The sequence below is a fragment of the Esox lucius genome, chromosome 21 (genome assembly GCF_011004845.1).
Source record: "Esox lucius isolate fEsoLuc1 chromosome 21, fEsoLuc1.pri, whole genome shotgun sequence".
In the NCBI taxonomy this organism is placed as follows: Eukaryota; Metazoa; Chordata; class Actinopteri; order Esociformes; family Esocidae; genus Esox; species Esox lucius.
This window is the reverse complement of record NC_047589.1, coordinates 9,972,157-9,994,625: the sequence shown is the minus strand read 5'-3', so window position 1 is coordinate 9,994,625 and position 22,469 is coordinate 9,972,157. Positions and strand designations below refer to the sequence as shown.

General features: G+C 42.6%; 2 protein-coding genes across 4 annotated transcripts in view; one reads left to right on the top strand and one right to left on the bottom strand.

Annotated features, from left to right (window-relative positions):
• Positions 1-2,828: 2,828 nt before the first annotated feature.
• The window catches only part of acad11 (acyl-CoA dehydrogenase family, member 11), a 56,494-nt gene continuing 36,853 nt past the window's right edge, over positions 2,829-22,469 (bottom strand). Inside the window, exons 17-20 of one of the 3 annotated variants that reach the window (XM_020041747.3) lie at positions 22,309-22,463; positions 20,121-20,237; positions 16,711-16,820; positions 2,829-2,910 (exon numbers count right to left, since the gene is read on the bottom strand). In XM_020041747.3, coding sequence (XP_019897306.2) covers positions 2,850-2,910; positions 16,711-16,820; positions 20,121-20,237; positions 22,309-22,463 — 443 coding nt within the window. In that variant the 3' untranslated portion in view covers positions 2,829-2,849. Of the gene's footprint in view, positions 2,911-15,290; positions 15,775-15,873; positions 16,356-16,710; positions 16,821-20,120; positions 20,238-22,308; positions 22,464-22,469 lie in introns of those variants that run through there. The other 2 variants (XM_010899463.5, XM_020041746.3) reach the window with 2 other exon arrangements.
• Positions 6,009-14,302, top strand: LOC105027372. The gene is made up of 7 exons (XM_010899464.4): positions 6,009-6,175; positions 8,477-8,542; positions 8,951-8,983; positions 9,149-9,277; positions 10,125-10,241; positions 13,895-14,014; positions 14,212-14,302. Exons 1-7 carry the CDS (start codon positions 6,044-6,046, stop codon positions 14,272-14,274), a joined length of 660 nt encoding a protein of 219 aa, XP_010897766.1. The 5' UTR covers positions 6,009-6,043; the 3' UTR covers positions 14,275-14,302.

Sequence of the window (22,469 nt, the reverse complement as noted above, 5' to 3'; positions counted from 1 at the left end):
CCTGTAAGTGGCACTGGGACTGTTGGGAGAGAATCAACAAAAACAAGACAGAATGACTCATGCACTCCAAGCGGACTAAGTAGAAATGTTGAGCTGTTGGCTATGCAAAAGAAAAAATACATCACAGTTTGACAATTTAGTTAGCCCTTTAATCAGGGAAACCAGCTTCACATTCTGCAATATACTTAGAGTACCAACAATGTTTAACGCAAAGGAAGGGGCCATTCCCCCAGTTATAGCTAATAGGTTAGCCGCTGCTAATGCCCCAGTCTTTTTAATGAGTCAAAGTATAGTGTCTCATTATTCACATTTTACAAAACAACTAACTGCCTCCTAACACTCACAGCTCAACAGTGGTCATTAAACTAATGAAAGGGAACAGGCTCAACCCAGACACTTTTGTCTGCTGGTAATGCAATGGCTATTATACATTATGTTCTCAGTGAGGCCAGGGGATTTTTATAACCCCTAACCTCAGAAGAACAAATCTGGGCCCAGATATCAGTGGGTCAACTGTGGTGCGTTTAATGAGCCAGCGGTGAAGGATTAAGTCATTCAGCAGACAGTCTTTCATGAGAGCAACTGAAGTGCCCTTCAGAAGAGCACACCTCGTTCACTCAGGGATTTGAAACAGAAACCTTCCGGTCGGTTGCCCATGATATACGCTGTAAATGGCCGGGTTGAGCTTGCTAACAACATCCATTTTAATGATCTACTATATCAGTGTTTTTGTCCCTCGACACGTTTAGACCCTCCCCAGGCTTCCAGACTAAGAGAAAGCCCTTAGTCGGGGGAAAGTCCCCCCTGACTCCCCTCTCTGTGTTTATTTCACAAATATGTGTGGGTGAGATAACATTTGCCAAGCACACCACACATTGCCTGCCAATAATCCTCCAGCCATAGCTGTTTGGTCATGAATTCTTTGTGTTGCTAGCTCCACACAACATTTCAATAAGGGACTCCGCTCCAGCGACACTTTGTAACCCATATAAACAAACAACCACCACACGAGAACAGTCTGCCGTGAGGAAAAGATGTACTGTATTTGCCAAAGAGTTCTCTGAATACAAGTAGGACACATTAACTTAGAAATGTCTAATTTAAACCTGTCGAAGAGACATGTATATCTCAGTCCAATTTGTAATGTGTGCATAACTCTATGTCAAAAGGGAATGAAGAAAGGGGAATTCTTGATTCAACAGAAGGAATAAAGTGCTGCTCCTAAATTCTGAACAGGTTTCCTTGTCATCCACGGGCGGTTGATTTTACCCCAGATCCCTGCCAAAATGTTTCTTAACAGTCCTCCAATATCAGCTGCTCGCAATCCTCCATGGTGCAAGAGGCAGAACACTTAACAATGAAAGCTTCAACTCAACATTATTCATTAAACTAATTTAGTGTTGTACAGAAATGATCTGTCACGTTTAATTTATTTAAAATGGTGATAAAAAAAAACATTATGAAATGTAACAAATGTAATTGATCTTAGCAGGACTTTATGAGGCTGACCTAATATACACAGTATTAAAGGAATGTTCTTATTCTAAACAGACAAAAACCTTTGAGTATAGACAGAGTAAAAATAGATGGGGCCAAGAACATATTGGACTTTTATATGCGGACGATGTAGAAGATTATTACATCAGACAGTTTTGGCTCAGATCTTACAACAGAAGAAAAGAAGTAGAAGGGAAAGGCCCATTCTCACTCATTCCCCTGTGAAATGAAATCATTGCCTTTACCATTTCAGTTGCTTTAATCCAACCCATCCACTTCCTGTAGACTAGGAATGCTAACAGTGTCTCAAACACCAAACTGACTAATGATGAGGTCTAGTGCACGTTCTGAAGAGGATTTGTTTGATACACATACAATTGATCATGACGCATGTGAGAGGTTAAAGTGAGACTCCCATATAGGGATTTTAATATCATACAGCGCTGCCTCTACATGCACTCCTCGCACCTCAGGATACAGACTGCTGTTTCACATCTCTTCATTTTTCACTCCGTTCATCAAAGGCATTCCTTTTCCACCATGAATTACATTGTTTGCCTTCAATTCTTTGCTGCCATGGCAACGCCAGTAGAGGGCTGGATTATAAATTGGCAAAGATAGCGAGTGCGCATGACCTTCAAGGCGTGTGTTGCTCACACACAATCATCGAGACTTAACACACATAAAGGTATGCCCCCACCAAACTGCCTGAATGTTTAATTATTACTTTCCAACTTCAGTCATTTCCCACATAAATCTTTGAGTGAATTTTACACACACCCAGCTATTAGCTCCAAGGGTTATTTATCTTCCTCTGGTACCCTTCAGTCTGAGAGAGGGAGAACGCGTAGTGTGGGTCTGTGTGTTCATATGTGAGCCCCTATGGTGCTGCCATCCCTAGAAGAGAATAGTGATTTATGTCGACATGTTTGAAGCTGTCTGGGAAGTGCCTGAACATCATCACATCCGAGCAGAGCCTCCTGGCTGCTCGGAATTACCCATTCATTTACAATCTGTCTCTCTGTTACCCTCTAACGCTCTGCTTCTGAGTTATACGTGGACCCTATACCCAGTGTAGTGGGCTACTTTTGACCAGGACTGTATGACATGTAGACTGCCATTTGGGTATTTTGCCTTATTCTGAACCTGGGTTCTCATTCTTATTCACGCTTAAATTGGAACCTTAAATACTTGTCCTGTCAGAAAGAACAAAGCGCAAAAAAATACAACAATAAATAATAAACTACTACTAACTTGTTTTTATTGGCGAACACAAATGTTTTGGGTCTGAGCCTAAGCATGTCTTCAGTGGGCGTATCCAGCAATGGCCAGTCATTGTGAAAGCACACGTGTTAGCAGATGGATACGTTCTCTATCAATATTGGCATCATCAAGAAATTCCAGTAGAGGGAGCTGTGGGGGAAACATGAAAAGAAAAGATATTACACAGTTGGGTTTTAGATATTACAGTCTAAACGTCAGAAGATATGGCTTACATGTTTAAAGCCTTCTACAAAAAGCAGGAAAGGGAACATTCCTGATTGAAACCTGCTGGAACAAGAGTGCTCGAGCAGTCTATCCAATATGCCTCTCCTTGAAGAAGTAATTTATCCCAATCCCCTCCCTAAAAGGAACTGAACTAACAGAAGAATTAACTCTCATTTCATCTGCGGTCTGTGAGAGAGGAGATAGCTGATTTGCTGAATGCCTTTGATTCTGGGAAGCACTCTGTGGCAGCTAGGCCCACACAGACTATATACTTATGAGCAAACAGTAGCTAGCCATTGAAGGCGTTTTGAAGTACACTTTAATACATTAGAATACAAAAGGGAAGAGCAAGACAACAAGCACTCCTTTCCCAATATTGGAAGCCCACATTATGCAAGTCTCGGTGTTGTTTTCCTTCAGGCATGTTCTGTGGGTTCTATTCTTGTTTCCAGGCTACGTGTCTTATGAAGCGGTTTTACTGAAGCTGTGTAAGTGACAAAGCACTTTGGAGTATTGATTGGGATTGAAACCCAGAGGCCAGCCACGCCATGAAAATGTTGTTTGCTTCAGCCTGAGTAGGCTATACTGGGATTACAATTTACAGGACACAAACAAAACGAATGAACACACACAGGGATGACCACACACACGCCAACACAGACACACACACACACAGAGCACAGCCCATTTAGAGAGGATGGATGGTGGCATTCTGTGGTCGGGCAGGGTTCAGTGAGCCAAAGAAAGTGCTGGTTGGCACTGGCTTTGGACCATTATTGGACCAGGTAACTTTCCATTAGGCTCTGCTAGGCTCAAAGAGCTGAGTAAACACAGAAAGACGTCTGAGTGCACACATACACACACCTACACTATTGCTATATAAAGTGTCTGACTTGCAGTACATTCACTTCCCTTGCATGTCCAGAGAGATTACCCAGTAAACCACATCCTGCCACAAACCAGGACTATTCATCTACCACTGAAACAGCCCACGCTGCATGGACACTCACCCAAATAAGATGTTCCACTATCCCTGTAGCCTGAAATCATAACTGAGTGGTATGAAACCTTTATCGATGCCTTGGCAATTCACGCAGCTGTGGGTTGTAAATCAGTGTCGGATGGGGGGGGGGAACTAAAATAGGTAAAATGATTCACAGCAAGCAAGGACAGTCCTTTGTTGTCACACGACCACCGGGTTCTGAATTACCTCTCTTCTCTCCTGCTTCCTCAGACAGTGTCTATGGTCACATTAGACAAAGGCTGAGAGATGAAAGAAACAGGCAGACAGGATGACACTGAGCTTCAGAGACAGACAGGGACAGTTAGCAGCACAGTGTGTACAATTCTAATATATAGGGAAATGCTTTATCATTTATCAATGATAAAGGCTAACACTTGGATAAGTAATGATAAATATAGATAATCATCTTCCTTTGTATGTTCTGTTTTTCTTCATTATGGTGAGTATTCTTTGTCTTTCTTAATCTACAAAGTTGTTTGGGATTGCTAAATTTACTAGCGCTTTCTTTCATCATAATTGTGTATCAAACTGTTGTTTTCAGTAGATGTGTTTTTTGACTGTTTCTGGTTCATATTATTTTCTTTAACCTTAATGGCTTCTGTGACTTTTATTGACACCTATTTGGTCCTCATGTTGACCGACACTAAAAGCAAACACATAGCCTAAAATCAAGACTAGACATGGACAACTCTCTTATGCTAGCACAAACAACAAAGGGAACACACCTGTCAAGCCAATTATCCCACTTAATTTTTTGTTCTGAAATGGGAGGATTAAATATAAAAGTATTAAACCATTTGTAAATGGTTAAACCAGTATGTACAAAAATACACTCCAATAAAAGGTGAGAATGGAAACTTTAACCTCATTGTAATTGTTTCATTAAAAAATTCAACAAAAAGAAGAAAAAATAAAGTGCACTCTCCCGAAAATTATAGAAAGCACCTAATATTATACATTTTTAACAAACATTGTATCTGTCAAGAGAGTCTCATGGAACTGTAACAGTTAATGCAGTATTTCAATAGCAATTCTGTATTTCCAATCATGGCTTAATGTAATTTAACATTCCATTCTACCCAACATGGAACAGGCTTGATTTGTAAATACTGAACATGAGGCCTTAAACTCTCTGACTCTCACTCGCTCTTTCTCTCTCATACACCTTCCTTAACACTGGCTGTATTCTTTTGCTATTTCTGCTTCAGGACATTCATCCATCATTGCATTTTTCTTTTACGGCCAAATAAAACTTCCAGACAGGCCACTCCACTTGAATACAACCACATTTAAAACAAACACGTGCTAGAAAGAAAACACTTGCATAATGAATGTTTTGACAAATGTACAAGCACTGCAGTTTCCTTACAGCGGTCCATCATGACTTGTAGACAATGCTTTCCATTGATTGTATTTCTGCAAATTAAAGACTATGTGTGGACATTACAATACATGCTCTCTGCAAAACCTGCAGGTTAAAGACATAAGAAAGCTTTTAAAGGGGATGCCACATGAAAATACATCAAGTAATTTATTCATTAGATTGAGGTTAGAGTACTAGAACGAACTCTGAACCTTTTCTCTGGCATGCAGGAAAAGATGAAAAAAAGAAAAAGAACAACAATCAATACATCTTCAGTGAGTTTAGAAACCAACCCGATTCTACTGCATTTTTCCTGGACTTCCTGAAATGTGAACTACCAATATTTGAAGTGCTGTCAACAGAGATTTGACTTTACTCTCTCTCTCTGGCAAAAGGAATAATCAAGCCTCGGTTGAAATTGGCCTTGGGGGCCGAGGTAACAGTTATTGGGGGAGGCCCTTTAAGATGGCTAACATGGTTTTGGAGAACCACGGAACCACTGACTGGCGTAGGGAACGTCGGGCTGCGGTGTGGCGCTATGCTGTTTGTCTGTGTGAAGCCGAATCTGGCATGGTCCCCGGGCCTCCGTTCTTCCGCATCTGGTCCTCGTTACGAGGGGAGGGTATAAAGCAGGGCGCAGACTGGGCTGTTCCCCCAGTGCCTGGACCATCATGGAGGCTGCTGGCTGGGTGTGCCTCTATCTGCTCTGTTTGCAAGGCAGCTTGCTCCAGCTAACACATGGCACAGACTGCTCTGGGACAACACAGGGGGAGGACTGTGTCAGACCAACTACCCTAGGAAAGGTGAGCAATTGGGACTTCGGGGTTATGTATTTTGAGGGCACTTTTTTGTCAGGCAGCCGAGGTTCAGCAGGTTCGTAAATGTTTGTGCTGGAAAGAGGTGAGAGATGCAGTAGCAATTTTAACACAGAAGCCAAAGGAAGCCAGTAACTGCTATGGAAGGTTCTTGTGTTCCTATGCTGTTTTTGTTCTTGCAGTGCATTCGCAATGAGGACCAGAAGTAATTAGTCCTCAAAAGTATAGTAAACTAAGGAAAATCAATGTTTGTCTGGTCCTCAATTTTAGAAAGTTTCCATTTTAGCATTAGTGCTGGGGTTAGAAGTTACACTCAGAGTGTGGGTGCTATAGGATTAAGGATGGTGGTTTTGGATTAAGGATGGGGGTTTTGGGTTCACGATAAGTCTGTGCATTACTATACTTCTGAATATAATCAGATGGAACCAGAAGTATAGTAATTTGTGGCAAATCTGCTGAAGTGAGTAAATTATTTTGGTCCTCATTTATAAACCCAAGGCTATTTTAGGGTTAAGTGTTATCATTAAGTTTATGGTTATGGAATAGCAGTTAAGCTCACATTTAGATTTATGATAATGATTTAAAATTTTTTTAAGGATAGGGAAAATAGGATTTTAAATACAAAAGTGGTAATATGGTGTGTGATCAAATCATAATTTGGGCCACATACATTGAGTTAAACAGTTAAACATCCCAGTAAGCTGGAAACATACTTATTTTAGTAAGTAACAATGTCTCATTGTAATCTATTCTCCAGTCCTACCATTAACACTGCCCCAGAAATACCCTTGTTGGAACGAAGGGTATTTCTGGGTCTTTTCATGTGGCCACAGAGCTGTTTGAGCAGTCACATTTGAGGTTGACATTCTTTGTGGACAATCCCTGTGTTCTGTCCGACGTCATCAGCCCCATCTGGCCCGTAGATACAGCAGATGCATCATTTCAAATGAGTATTTTCACTGACAACATAAAAGACTTTGTGTCAAGAATTGTTTTCCATGTGGGATGTTTCAGATGTTTTAGGCAGTTTTGCATGTAATTAAAGTATAAGAGTCTGGGCAATTATAAACTACAGATGTGGTACAAATCCCTGTTGCCTTGGTAAAGCTTTATGGAAGAAATCTATTTTCAATTTGTTTTTATTAAATCGTGCATTTTCTAAGGTCACAGTCAAAGAATGCATGGCTGATTTACAATGCTTGTCAACAGAGCTCAGGACAAAATGCACCATATGAGAGGTTTTCGACAGTGTCTTCATTAAGCAGAATAGTATGATGAAAAAAGAACAAACATCCACAAACCGAGGAAAAGGTTTCACTTAACCGCACACATATAAATGGATAACTTTCTCAGTCACCTTACCTGGAATGAATCATGCGAAGTAAGTACACCCTTGGATCACAGCTGCAACATTGAGGCTAAGAGCTAAAATCTTGATCCCAGAATACCAACAGTGCCTGGGGTTCCCGCAGTAGGCGAGGCCAATTGGCTTAGCACCTCCCAGGGTGGATAGAGAGGATATTGGACAGGGCTGCCTTGTCTCATCGCACTCTAACGACTCCTTGTAGTAGGTTGGGCACTTATCACAGACAATTTGGTGAGTTTTATATGTGCACTCTGCCACATGGGATTGGACACTTCAATCCTGTTTAATCTTGGTTGATGGCTCAATAACGAGCTCTCCTCCAAACATGCATTTACCGGCAAATACAAACATGGCAGAAAATACAGTGGATTGGATTGTGCATCGGCGGTCTCCATCATTAACTTTCCCGAACCTGTCATTGCTGTAAAGAAGCAAGACCATAATAGTGAAGTAGGCATCGTAAAATTTGGAGTGTAGTAAAAAATTATAAATATACATATAAACAAAGCACCTTTTGCATTGTGTGTGGAGTATATGTGCTGTACTGAGCTTTGTACAGGAGTGTGGTGTCCATATTAGGACATACATATACGCCTCCTCAGAACAGACCTCAGGATGAGATATGTATGTGTAAAAGACACACCATGAGAGGTCACACAAACCTGCCTGTTATGTTACATGTTCTAATGACGCCTACTCATAATAATGCTTGAATGTTAACCCTTTTACCAGTTTAGAGAATATCTTAAATGGTGACACTGCATTATTCCTATATAAACAGTGTAATTACACAAGTAACAAAATACAAACATTTTGTAACATAGCAATTAAGTAATTATCTAGTTATCATATGAGGGGGGTGAGATGTTATCAGAAAACAAGGAACACGTCTGTAATTTGGTTTCCCGTTGTGAAATTCTCAGAATGAGGTGTCGGTGCGGTTGAGACCATCAGTTCCAAAAAAGAGCCGTGACCCAACAAAGACACAGGTATATGAGCCTTCCACCCGACAATGACATCCTGGTGTAGATCTGCTCTCTATCACAGAGGGCTTCCCACTCAGTGTTTGTATGCATGAAACAGGGCAGTATCTCCAAAGAAGGCCCATTTTACACACTAAAATCAATTCAGCAAACACACTCATCGCTGATATTGATTATTTCAGTCAAATTTTGATTCGCCAAAGCCATTGCACATCAATCCTGGTGTATGATATGATGAATCGTTGCTTACACAGAGGCCCACACGCACGCACACACACATGCATTCAGTGAATAAACAATTGATCTGAATCTCTGAATCTTTGAATGTACACACGTCTTTGACAGGTGTTATACAAAGCATTTCATTTTCCCGAACCTCATTAATGATATTAATTTTGTCTCTACGCCCAACAGAGAGGAAATCCGGGGGCGTACTCCGCAATTGGCGTAAGAACTTGATCTGCAATACAACACCACCGATTAACATAAAGCAACTTAACACCACTTCTGCTCTACTGAAGCCACAATGAATGGGTATTATCTGCTGATCTGTTATTAAAATGGCACCGCATTTATCGCAAAACCGATGACATGCCTAACATTTCTGAACAGATGTCGACGGATGACAATGAGTCGTCGGACATGCTGTTGGACAGACAGAAGAGGCAGTTAGGAAAGCACGACAGCCTTCCTGGGTCCGTCTCAGCCAAGGGCTTCCCCAACACTCTCATCCAAGTTCAGGTAAGATTAGAGGGAGAGAGGGAGATGGACTGATGGAAAGGAGAAAGGGGAGGACGAAGAGGAAGAGGTTGCAAATGATTCAGTGGCACTGTCGTGTTGTTATTTTTGCAATCCCTTATAAAGACCAGCAGTAAGCAACAATGCAGTAATAGATTATGAGCTGAGTGATTCAAACTCCTAAAGCTGATTGGCTGAAAGCTGTGGTATATAACACCTGAGGTTGTGACAAAACATTTATGAATTCTGTTGTAATTGCATTTTGATAACTGGTTTCTAATAGCAATAAGACATTTGGGGGGATTGGGGATATTGCCAATATACCACAACTAAATACTGCACCCAGGCACTCAATGTTTAGTGATGCTTTACATGATGGTGTACTAACACACAGTAGATAAGGGGGGCCTAGAACGATGGTGTACTAACACACAGTAGATAAGGGGGGCCTAGAACGATGGTGTACTAACACACAGTAGATAAGGGGGGCCTAGAACGATGGTGTAATAACACACAGTAGATAAGGGAGGCCTAGAACGATGGTGTACTAACACACAGTAGATCAGGGGGGCCTAGAACGATGGTGTAATAACACACAGTAGGTCAGGGAGGCCTAGAACGATGGTGTACTAACACACAGTAGATCAGGGAGGCCTAGAACGATGGTGTACTAACACACAGTAGATCAGGGAGGCCTAGAACGATGGTGTACTAACACACAGTAGATCAGGGAGGCCTAGAACGATGGTGTACTAACACACAGTAGATCAGGGAGGCCTAGAACGATGGTGTACTAACACACAGTGGCCTTTGTTGTTTAAATGATCCCCTGGAAATGTGGTTCCTTCAGGCAGACCGAGCCAGGAGACACTTGGGTCAGTCTGGCACCAAGAAGAAAAACAAGTGGAAATCCAGAGTTGGCTCCTTTTCTCTGCTCAGCAACAACAACCCCAGCGCTTCTCTGCAGGTACACCACATAACAACCCTAGCCCTTCTCTGCATGTACACCTCATGACAACCCTAGCCCTTCTCTGCACGTACACCACATGACAACCCCAGCCCTTCTCTGCAGGTACACCTCAGGACCAGCCCTTCTCTGTAGTTACACCATATGACAACCCCAGCCTTTCTCTGCAGGTACACCACATGACAACCCAGAAGCTGACAGTTGCACGATTCCCCACAATTCCTTATTTCCCAAGTAATATAACATAGCCGTTGCTTTTATTAAAATATATCCTTTTAAATCAGACAATAAACACAAACGCTATTGACAAAATTATTGACACTTATAGTCTATAAACTACAGACTCAATATTTAGTAGCACAGCCTTTGGCTAACATAACTGAAACCAAGCACTTCCTATAGCCATGGATAAGCTTCCTACACCAAATGTCTTCAGTTCCTCCAGAACTGCTGTTTTTTTGGACTGTGGCATGTTTACATTTGTTTTGCCAAAATGAAAGACCCTCTTGGGTATCCTACTATAAAACCCTCTTTCATTGAGTTGGGGGAGGTATAGTCTGAGGGAAAACTGTTGTGCCTTGTGTCTAAAGGTCAGCTTGAATGTGTTGAGGTTTTATCTTGCAGCCAAGTCCATGGAGGTTGGCTACAGTTGCACAGACTTTAAACGTCTTGATAACATTATGTACGATGAAAACAGGAACATCAAGGTCTCTTGGAGATGAAGAGAGATTGTCCATGCTTTGCTACAATCTTGTGGCTGACTTCAGACAATGATCTGTTTTTCTCTATTTGAACTAGTTGATGTTGTGATTTTTATATTGCAACACCTGTTACTCACCACGGGTGGGTTCACTTCCAAAGTAAAGAATAATCCCCTGATTGAAATCGAATTATTTCTAACTAGTTCAAGATGATGCCCATATTGTCTGGGCCATTTCAGGATTAAGAAACATAAACACAAAGGGGTTCCCCCAGACACCGATTCAGATTAGTCTTAGACTAAATTGCACATTTAAACTGTCATCTCATCTCATCTTCATCCGCTTATCCGGTATCGGGTCGCGGGGACAGCAGCTCCAGCATTTAAACTGGACTAACTAAGATAGCATTTCTCAGACATGGTTTAAAATAGTCTCAGACTTTCCTCAGTCTTGATTTATAAAGTCTAATTTCCGGAAGGATGATTACAGCTAGTCTAGGTCTAAGTGAAGGCTTACATTAAACCTGGCCAGAGGCAGGTTTAACTTCAGATGAATTGAAGTTGGCCTCCAGATTGACCTTGGCAATAGAGGAAAATGGATTACCTGGACTATTTCAAAGATGAAGAAAGAACACCAACTAGACCAGACAGAAGGGCGGTTATAGACAGGAGCAACCCACTGAATGATTTTGATGAGATCAACGCCCGTGACCGTTTCCGTATGTATAAAGCAAATGCAGCAGACATCATTTGTTTGCTTGAGCCAAGGCTTTCATCTGACTCTTTTAGGGGAATGCCTATCCCTCCTTCCCTACAAGTACTGATCACCTTGAGGTTTTTGGCATGTGGAACCTTCCATCGTGAAACAGGAGATTTGTGTGGCGTAAGTGAACCAACTGTGTGTAAAACAGTCCACAAAGTCTGTAATGCTACATGTGAACTGAAAGACAACTACATCAAGTTTCCTGATGCTGCTGCCCAACCCAACTACAAGGCGATGTTCTATGAATATGGGAACTTCCCGGGAGTCATTGGCTGTATTGATGGATGTCATATTCCCATAAAGTGTCCCTCTACAGCAGATGCTGAGGAGTACAGAAATCATTTCAATTAATGTACAAAGTGTGTGCACTCCCACTATGCAATTCTCCAACAGTGTTGCACGTTGGAAAGGTGCAACTCATGACTCAAGGATTTTCCAAAACTCCTCTTTGTATGCTCAGTTTGAAGGAGGAGAACATAGTGGAATTATACTTGGTGACAGTGGGTATGCACAGACCAACTTCTGGTTCACCCACTACCGTCATGCAATCAAACCTGAGCAGCAGCGGTACCAAGCTCGTATCCGCACGAGGTGTAGTGGAGCGCATGTTTGGTGTATGGAAGAGTCGTTTCCAGTGTCTCAGAAACACATTGCGCTTTGAACCAAGAAGATGCTGTATTGTCATAATTGCAACAGCAGTGCTTCACTATTACCTCAAACAGCATGGCCCAGTGCCTCAAATGGAAGATGAGGATGACCCAGATATTCCCATGGTTGAGGCAGACAATGACAGATATGGACTAGCAAGCAGAGATGCGTTTGCTTTGCAGACAACAATTGCCATGGATTGATAACAAAACATTTTTTTTATATCAGAAATTGAGATATCGGGAACTGGTGCTAGTTTCAGTAGAACATTGGTACTGCTGCTGCTTCATGTTTCTCTCCTCCTCCTTCATAGCTAACTCAACATGAAGTATTTTCATCTTAATTTCATGTTCGTCTTTTAAATACTTTAATTTGTGCTCGTGAAATTCCATGGCCAGTCAGCCTCTTTGTCCTTGTCCTCTGGCCCAGATTAGTGACAACATCTTCACTCCTAGCTTCTGCAGATGTAGTGGGCTGACCTTCATCTTGTCTCAGGCCCTCCAAGCTCTGGTGATCATCTGAAATATTGTATTGCTGCATTAGAGAACAGTTTTTCAAGAGTTGAATTCATCACATTTATGGTTATGGGAGTGCAAGAGATGGCTGCCAACATTACATATTCCCTGTAGTCTGAGGATGGCACATGTTGAATTAATGTGTCCTACCAAATGAGGATTGGAACGGTGCCCCATCTGAACTGTCCAAATGATCGTCATCAGGGATTCCTTCCAAGGGTTGCTGGCAATCAATGATCGCAGTCAACAAGTCTCCCAGGTCATCGGTCTCTGGTTTTTCTAGGGTCCACCACCAGTCTTGAAACACTCCCTACAAGCAACAGCATCTGTCTTCTTTAAGTATATTTTTATGTTTATCCACAGGATCTTAGACAGACAAGACAATATAAAATTGATATTATCAATTCTGTATGAAATGGTTTGACACATATTTGGATTAAAAAAAAAAACATTTTAGAGTGACTGATTTGTAAAAGTGGGCCAACAATACAGTATCTTACCTGAAGTTGCTGAATTGTCCTTTTGCTTACTTTTTCATTCGAGTTGAATTCATTAGAAACTAAGTCCAAGCATTCTTTTTCTTGTTTTTTGTTGAATCATGCTGTTTGTTCTCAATAATTGGGTGGTTTGACACAATTTGCTTCAAGAGGGTTTTTTCAAAGTCACAGAAATTCTTTGAACGTTTTCTTTTACCTTTGTCCATTGTTTGTTTGGGTGACTTACTCCAGTTACACAAAATGTTAATGTTTCAGAAGGGTCCCTCCCTGGTTTTTGAAGCATTCCCAGGTCAACACCAAGCGTGCGTCATTAATCTAATCAGGCTTCACAAAGAGTAGCTGGTTAGTCCTTATTTACCCTAGTCTTCAACTCCCAAGTCTAAAACTAATTAATCTCAAGTTATGTAATGTCTCAGAAAGCCAAGTCTGTATTAATTTAAGTAGAATTCGCCTAGTTCTGATTTTATTTGAACTCTGTCCAGGAAACCGCCCCTCAGTCTCACTTAATTATTTTGTCATTGTCCTTTCAGGTGACCAGAGTACGAAGGCAGGTGCAGAAGGACAAGAATAGGAACTCTAGAAAACGGCCAGGAATGTACACCCTTCTGGGAGAACCAGAAAAACAGCCACCAATAAAACCTGCACCCTTGGTGAGACCCAATCCCCCTATCCCTCACACTCACCTGAGTCAATCAGCCAATCAATCAATAGCTTTTTATATCAGTGGGAAATTCTGTTTGCAGGCCGGGTAAACATTAAAAATACAAGTTGCCGTCCCCTACAGCGAATTTCTCAATCTCTAAACATTATGTTGAACTATAATTTTTTTTTATTTCTATTACCCCAGGGACAAAGACGCAAGCGGAGCGCACAGAAGAAGAAACAAACCAAGAGAATGTTTTGTTCGTAAAAACAATTAATTAAATGTAAAAAAGTGACCTTGCTGAAGGCTGTTATTTCTATAGTTAATTATTGTACTTATTCTTCCAGTTGTGATCATAATATTTTAAGTATTATTTTCAATGTAATAATATATTATAATGGAAACGCATTCCTGAGGTTAATTATACTGTTTCACTGAGAACCACTTCTATATTCTCTTACACATTTTTTGTGCAATAAACCTTCCCAGCTCCCCCTATATTTTGTTTAATGCAACACCTTAAATTTTCACTCAACAGATCTAGTGAAACTGGCCAAAATCAGAATTTGAGGACTCTGAGGGAAAATGTCACTAGACCAGGATTCCAGATGGCAGATTGACCCAATATACAGGGTCATTTCCAAATGGGGCCCTAGTCCCTATTGAGGGAACAATTTAGGACACAAACAGTGAATGCCCAATTAACTATATAAAACATAATCTGTAAAGAAAGTGGTACATTTTAATCATGAATTCAGGAATCATGGTATAGGTTTGAGTGTTTTGGCAGGGCATGTAAGTCATGTACGTAGTCTATGTCCTGTATGAACCATTCTGTCAGAATGAGGGCGTGTCCAGGATCACACTGCGTAAACATGGATCAAACGTGAAGGTAAAGCCAATATGGAGTCCATATTAGGACAGGCTCCCCGTCACTGTAGCCACAGGTTGAGTGTAAATACAATGTCTTCGGAGAGTATTCAGACTCTCTTTCTCCCAATTATTTTGGGTTATATGATCAAATGCCATCAATCTACACACAATACCCCATAACGATAAAGTGAAAACATGTTTATAGACATGTGTGGCAATTTATTGAAAATAAAAAACGGCCTCACATTTCATCCTTGTGTACACAGCGTGATCTTGGACACACAAAGCCCTCTGAAGGCTGTGTACGGCACACAAACATTTGTACTGCAGGAAATGCCAAGGAAGGAGTCCTAGCAGTTATCAGGAATTCAAACATGATGCAATTTTCTCACATATCAGAATCTTTATTTACATATTTTATGATGTCCAGTCACATGTTAGAAACAATGTTGAATGCTTATAAATGAGTAAATTAGATTTCATCGACATGAACAGCATGTCAATTATGTTAGTGTCATTTGTCCCCCCCTAATTCAACAGGCTGCTATTCCTCCCTAAATCACATCAGTCAGAGACAGAGTTAATCACAATCATGTCTCAAACATGCAAATCTCTACAACTAGTATTACGAGATCAATGCGTGATTGGCACATGTAAACAGTGATATGTAGGGTGGAATTAGCCTGTTAGATTGATTCCTGTCAATCTGTCATGGCTCTGTTAACTCTGCCGCTCCCCAGCGGTCTGTCTAAGGGCTGTTTGTTAACCCCTGCGTGGCCTCACAGTTTGGCCTGGGCCTTCCTTAGCTGGTCTCTGAGCTCCAGTTGGGCGATGGAGGACAGGTGCACCTCATCTGGACCATCTGCTATGCGCAGCGTCCTGGCGTATGCGTACCTGTTGAGGGACTTCTATTTGTTTTTCGGTTGCAAAAGGTTTTGGGACATTTTCGCACCGATGAGTGAACTGTGGATACACCCAATCTGGACAAGAACACCGATATTTTTTAAATAACTATATTCTGGTAATACAGTCGCATCCAAATTCGCTATTAAATATATTTAAATACCATGAAGCCATGAGAGTAGAGGAAGAGAGAGACAGTGTGGGTTTGGATAAAAGGCTGTCAAAATATGTTAGGTAAATGTTATGTGACTGAATACTGTAGACTCTATTAGTGCCAACGTCAACATTTGAAATCATTTTAAAAAAAGCTTCCTACTTTTTATTTCTGGATTCTGAGTATTCTCCAACCCGGAATTCTGGAGAGCCACAATCCTAACAGCTACAAAAATGGTAATTCATCACTACTATGAAGAGGAAATTCCCTACATTTGCAGTGCTCTGCCTTTCCATAATGCCTCTGCATTTGTCTGTGTGAGGCTGTTGTCTGTGTGAGGCTCAGTGTCAAGTTGGGCCAGCCTGTCGAAAAAAGCATTTTTCCCATCTCACAGAGTTCGTCTGACCGTGGAATTTGTCTGAGGGGGCGTAAAGATGACAGGTAATTTGGGACACGCGCTAATGCATGTCAACACATCACCGCCTGGCAAAACAAACACGAGCCATGCCATGAAGAAATGTCACCAGCTGTATTGCTAAACAAAAATGGGATCTGTTTGCTTTGAATAATTCAAACAAAATCTAATGAAAGGCAATAGTGGTTTGTTGGATGGTCAGTTTAATTCCATTAGACTGACTGACTGTGTTCAGCCTGACCACTGGGACTTGGTGGTCTCTCACAATTTGAACAAACTCCACAGTCAAAAATGTTGTCTCTTAAAAAAAGGCTTGGGAACAAAACGGTAGACACAACGGTAGTTAAAAGCTACTTACATCTGCGCAAGAGGGAAGTCTCCAGATACACCGGCGCCTCCATAGACCTGGATGGCACAGTCAACCACCTTACACACCATTCTGGCTGCCACCACCTTGATCATGGCAATCTACAGTATGGAAAATACCATCACTGGAGAGGAACAAGGGATCAGCAAAGGTTTGTCAATCGCTATCAACGCAGTCCAAACCAGGGGGGTCAAAAACAACAACAACGTACATCCCTGTTTTGTTGAATATATTTTGACAATGAGGTCAAATTAACAGTCTGACATTGTAAAATCGAAGATAGTCAAAGGCAAGTTGGAAACAAATCCTGGAATTTGTCTTGGCTGGTTATTCAAATCCGGACCTGGGAGGCAGAAACATCTGTTTCTCATCTAATCCTTCTAATCAGAGACAAACTGAGGCCCCCAGTTGACTGCAAATAACTAGCAGGACTGGAGTTGAAGAGCCTTGCAAGACAATCCTTTTAGATAGCCAGGGATGGATGTGTAAATATCTTCATGTTTGTTTCCTAATGCCCACATGATCAGCCTAAACCTTTCAAGACATTTGTTAATGGTGTCCAATTTACAACACTCAGAAACGTTTCATTGTTCTGCATTATTGATGCAATATAATACCTGTATCCATGTAATGATGTGTGGTGTGCAGGGAGAAGGAGCCAAACGCAGGAGTTGTAGTACTCAATTGCTTTATCGAAGTTAAAGATATTCCCAGTTCCAGGAAAACAACTGAACACTATTCGTACACAGTATCCAAAAGAAAGGAAGCGTCAAATCGCAAAAAAAAACGGATAACGTGTTCTGTAGATCGCACAGTACAACACATCAAACATAGAACAATACCACACAAAGACACCCAGAAACAAGGGTAACTAATATAGGCAACCTAATGAGGGAATGGACACCAGGTGTGTGCAATAACAAGACATGACAGTGCCTTGGGAGGAGGAGTGGCGTGATCAGAAGGCCGGTGATGACGCACGCCGAATACCACGTCGGGGGGGGGGGGGGGGGTTGGTGTTGCGCGTCTTCCACGTGGGTCCTTGTTACAATCCAGTTGTTCACGTCACTTGTTCACGTCACTTTCTGACATTGAGGAATGGATCCAGAAAGAAACAGGAAGTGAAGAAAGAGAATCAGTTGTGAGGAACGAGGCGTTAATGTGTATCGAGTGGCACGAGTTCCCTATGAAAGTGCAATCCTTTTCAGCAGACTCCTTTGGAAGAGAGAAAGAATGACAAAGTATATGACAAAGAAAGAGAGAGTCAGGCCCACAAAGCTCTGGTCAAAAGCAGTGTATGTGCACTACAGTACTCAGGCAATCTCGGTTCCAACTGGGTCGCCGAGCGGGTGAGCAACACAACTTCGAATTACCCCAGCAGGTAGAGTGTTCAGCACTGTCTGGGGTTTCATATTATACACCACTGGGGTGTCTCCGTGCCCGGAGGAGAAGTCTTCCATTTCTCTGAAATGGAACCAGGGTTTTAGATAAGAGTATCAGTTTCAATTTGAACATCACAGAGGTTCACAGCGTGGCGTTGGCTCCTTGGAAAACCCTGGGAGATTTCACTGCTGGTGCCGTGTGTTTGCGGACGTGACGGTTAAGAGAAGGACATCACAATGTGGGGAACAGGTAAATCTGCCCACGGATCTGATTAAACGCAGGAGGGGTGCGCTCTGAGAGACACGTGTACCGCACATGACACTACTGATGACTCCCGCCGCACAATGTACTGCAACCTAATAACCAGAAGACCACAATGTACTGCAACCTAATAACCAGAAGACCACAATGTACTGCAACCTAATAACCAGAAGACCACAATGTACTGCAACCTAATAACCAGAAGACCACAATGTACTGCAACCTAATAACCAGAAGACCACAATGTACTGCAACCTAATAACCAGAAGACCACAATGTACTGCAACCTAATAACCAGAAGACCACAATGTACTGCAACCTAATAACCAGAAGACCACAATGTACTGCAACCTAATAACCAGAAGACCACAATGTACTGCAACCTAATAACCAGAAGACCACAATGTACTGCAACCTAATAACCAGAAGACCACAATGTACTGCAACCTAATAACCAGAAGACCACAATGTACTGCAATCTAATAACCAGAAGACCACAATGTACTGCAACCTAATAACCAGAAGACCACAATGTACTACAACCTAATAACCAGAAGACCACAATGTACTGCAACCTAATAACCAGAAGACCACAATGTACGGCAACCTAATAACCAGAAGACCACAATGTACTGCAACCTAATAACCAGAAGACCACAATGTACTGCAACCTAATAACCAGAAGACCACAATGTACTGCAACCTAATAACCAGAAGACCACAATGTACTGCAACCCAATAACCAGAAGACCACAATGTACTGCAACCTAATAACCAGAAGACCACAATGTACTGCAACCTAATAACCAGAAGACCACAATGTACTGCAACCTAATAGCCAGAAGACCACAATGTACTGCAACCTAATAACCAGAAGACCACAATGAACTGCAACCTAATAACCAGAAGACCACAATGTACTGCAACCTAATAACCAGAAGACCACAATGAACTGCAACCTAATAACCAGAAGACCACAATGTATGTCTTCGAATCCTGTTCCCTAAGTCACATGAGTAAAGAAATTGATCATTTATCCTGCTCTAGACCAGAGCTACTCGGTCTGACAGGCGATGTGAGAGACAGCTGATCCACTCTGTATTCCCGCCGCTCGCTCACCCCGTCCGTCTCCGCTTTGACCTCAGATGAGGGTCGTGCTGTCAGAATGAATCTGCCTCGTCTACCTCTCGCCGTCTCCCCCACGTTCCTTCCCTCCTTCACTCACCTCGGGGAGCTTCCCAAACGTCCACCCATTTGGGTGAAAGTAGTACACTACGTAGGGAACAGAGCGGCATTATGGGCCGTGTAGTCACCTGCTCTCGGTCCCTCCAGCTCCAGCGTTCTCCGTTCACCTTAACCTCACCGGTCAGGCTAGCTCCCACGCCACCAGGGGCTGATACCACTTCAATCATATTATAGTCCTGATAAGAGAGGCGCTGTGAGTGGCTCCACTCATCAGAGTAGCTCTGCGGTCGGGGGTCGAGTTCAGCCGGGGACAGCCTAGCTTGGAATATCATTAAGCGCGTGTGTGCGCATGCATCACAATGTCAGAAAGTGACGTGAACAATATCGGGCTGACCTTTCACAAGCAAGAAGCTGTCATTCGTATTCCCAATGGGTTGATGGCCTCTGACGATTTCCGACATGCATCCACATACACTCCTCAGGTACAATCTCCAGCCCAGCTACGTTCTGTACTGAGAGACAGCTACACGGTTCGCCCTGCTAATGAGGTTTGCGTGTAGGTGAGCTTTTACCTGTTTCCTGGCCCTTCTGCTGCCCAGTGTGTCCAGGGCGTGGGCCGCGTGGAGGGTCAGCAGGCGAGTCTGGTCAATGGCCAGGCGACACTCCGCCACCCAATGGGCCACTACTTCCTGGACAGAGGGACACGGCACACACTTTCAGAGAGGTGGATGGATATTCAGACAAACAAGCCGACACTAAGCTTGAGGGATATTTCGTATTTTGCACGGCAGACCCCCCCTAAATGTTTCCTGTTGATTTTGATTGAGTGAGTGAGTCTGTTTGTGATCACAGGGTGCCAGTTCCATTCCTCAGCTTCTTCGGCTGGCTGGGTCAGTCCTACAACCATCTTATTTTTGCCGGCCCGCGTAAGCGGAGTGAGTGACTGACTACCCCTTGTTAAATAGCGTAGTGGTTAGAGAAGCGAACCTGCAACCAATAGGTCTCGCGTTCGAATCTCGTTACAGTCAAAGGATTTGTTCTGGATAGATAAAAACGTTGCTGTCAACCACCCTCAGTAGCTGCGTTCTAGTAAGCCTAAAATACTGTTTACGGTTATATTGTGCTGTTTACGGTTATATTGCGACTATTTCTGGTGGATTTTCGAAGTATGGATGTGTGCATGATTTCTGGGGTAATATACTGTAGACTAGATAAAAACTCCTTGGGCAGTAAAAGAGTTGGGGTTTCGACGATTCTTTCATCTTTTCACTTGACGAAAAAGTCAGTTATCGTCAACCATATTGATAGTTATTGTATCAATGTCATTCACGAATAAAAGAAAAACAAATGTTTTGTACCATGAAACAGCTTTGCCTGTGTTAAGTTCAAGTAGTAAGTTAGATACTAGTAAGCCTATTACTGGCTAATAAGCTGTAAAAACAGCCAGTGGCAAAAGCCATATATTTCATTGATGCTATTTGTGGTGGGGGTAAACTTAATAAGAAACATTAGTCAGTCTAACACAATGCTTAATGGAGTCTAGCAAAATATTCAAACTTGGCATGATGTTTATGCATGATAAAATAATCTAAAGCCGAGATGCTATACTGACAGTGGGCAAATGTACAGCACTGTGGTGTAGTGGTTAAAGACACAGCCACTCATGTGGGAGACCCGGGATTGAATCCAGTGAAGGCAACAACGTTTATCACTTTTAATGGTGGGCCGGCTGAACTAGGCTTGCCTAAGGCGGTGGCTCCAGTACCCATGCTGGATTCATACCTTGTCCATGGTCTTTTTCAGGGGTAAGGAAACCTATGTGTGGTTTAGTAATTTGGGTAAACCCTCCCTTTACACTGTATTCTCCATGGCTGTCCCTTCACCAGCTTAGCGCTAGCTAGATGCCGGGCTGCTCCCTGAAACATTTGCAGATAAACTTGACACGGCAGGGCATAGAGCACTATTACGACTATCTTGGCTCCGACGCTGACAGTTCTGACACGGCTTAAGTCCCAAACGGCATCCTACATAGTGCCCCACGTTGAGCCGAGCCCTGGTGCTAGTCCAAGTCCCAAAAGTAGGGCACTATGTAGTGGAAAAGACGCCATTTGTGACCACTGACGAGGTAATCCCATTGGCTGTCACTGTCTGCTGAGTAACTGCTAATGGTCCAGACTGACATAGGACTACATTAGGACCGGGAATAGAGTTTGACGATGTTCCAACGCCAAGACCCCAAGTAGTGCGCTACTTTTGATCCGAGCCCCATTGGGTACTGCCATTAATAAGGAATAAAGTGCCATGTAGGATTGATTTTTTAGGAAGGGAATATTCAGGGCCGAGATAAATCTGGTCTCTTAGAATAAGCTGCCGGTTGAGAGAAATAAGGGAGCGGCCTGCTGTCTGTTCGACTATAGATGGTAGAGACGCGGTGACGGGATGATGCTGACTGATGCTGAAATGATCCAGGAAAAATTCATCTTAGAAAATGTGATATGCTAATCTTGCACTAACTTGTTGGGACTGAATTTAGCTTAGACCTTAATGATATCACAATGTCAGTGAAACCAGAAGAATCCACCACATGCCCACTGCTAATTAGTGACAGTCCCAGAGAAACTGGACGAAAATATCCGCCCACTTCCTGTCAGGTGGCATTTATGTCTTTAGCGGAGCTTTCAGTCAGTCAAACTTAAACCGAGCATGTCTTCACAGAATAACCTGCCCCTCACACAAACGCACACACAAACACCCTCTTACATGCTGGTAGAGCTTTTTGCCGAAGGCGTGTCTGTGGGCTGCGCGTTGGCACAGAAGCTCCAGTGCCCATTCTGCAGCTCCTACAGCCCTCATGCAGTGATGCAGTCTGCCAGGCCCGAGACGACCCTGGGCGATGTCAAAGCCTCGGCCCTCACCTGCGG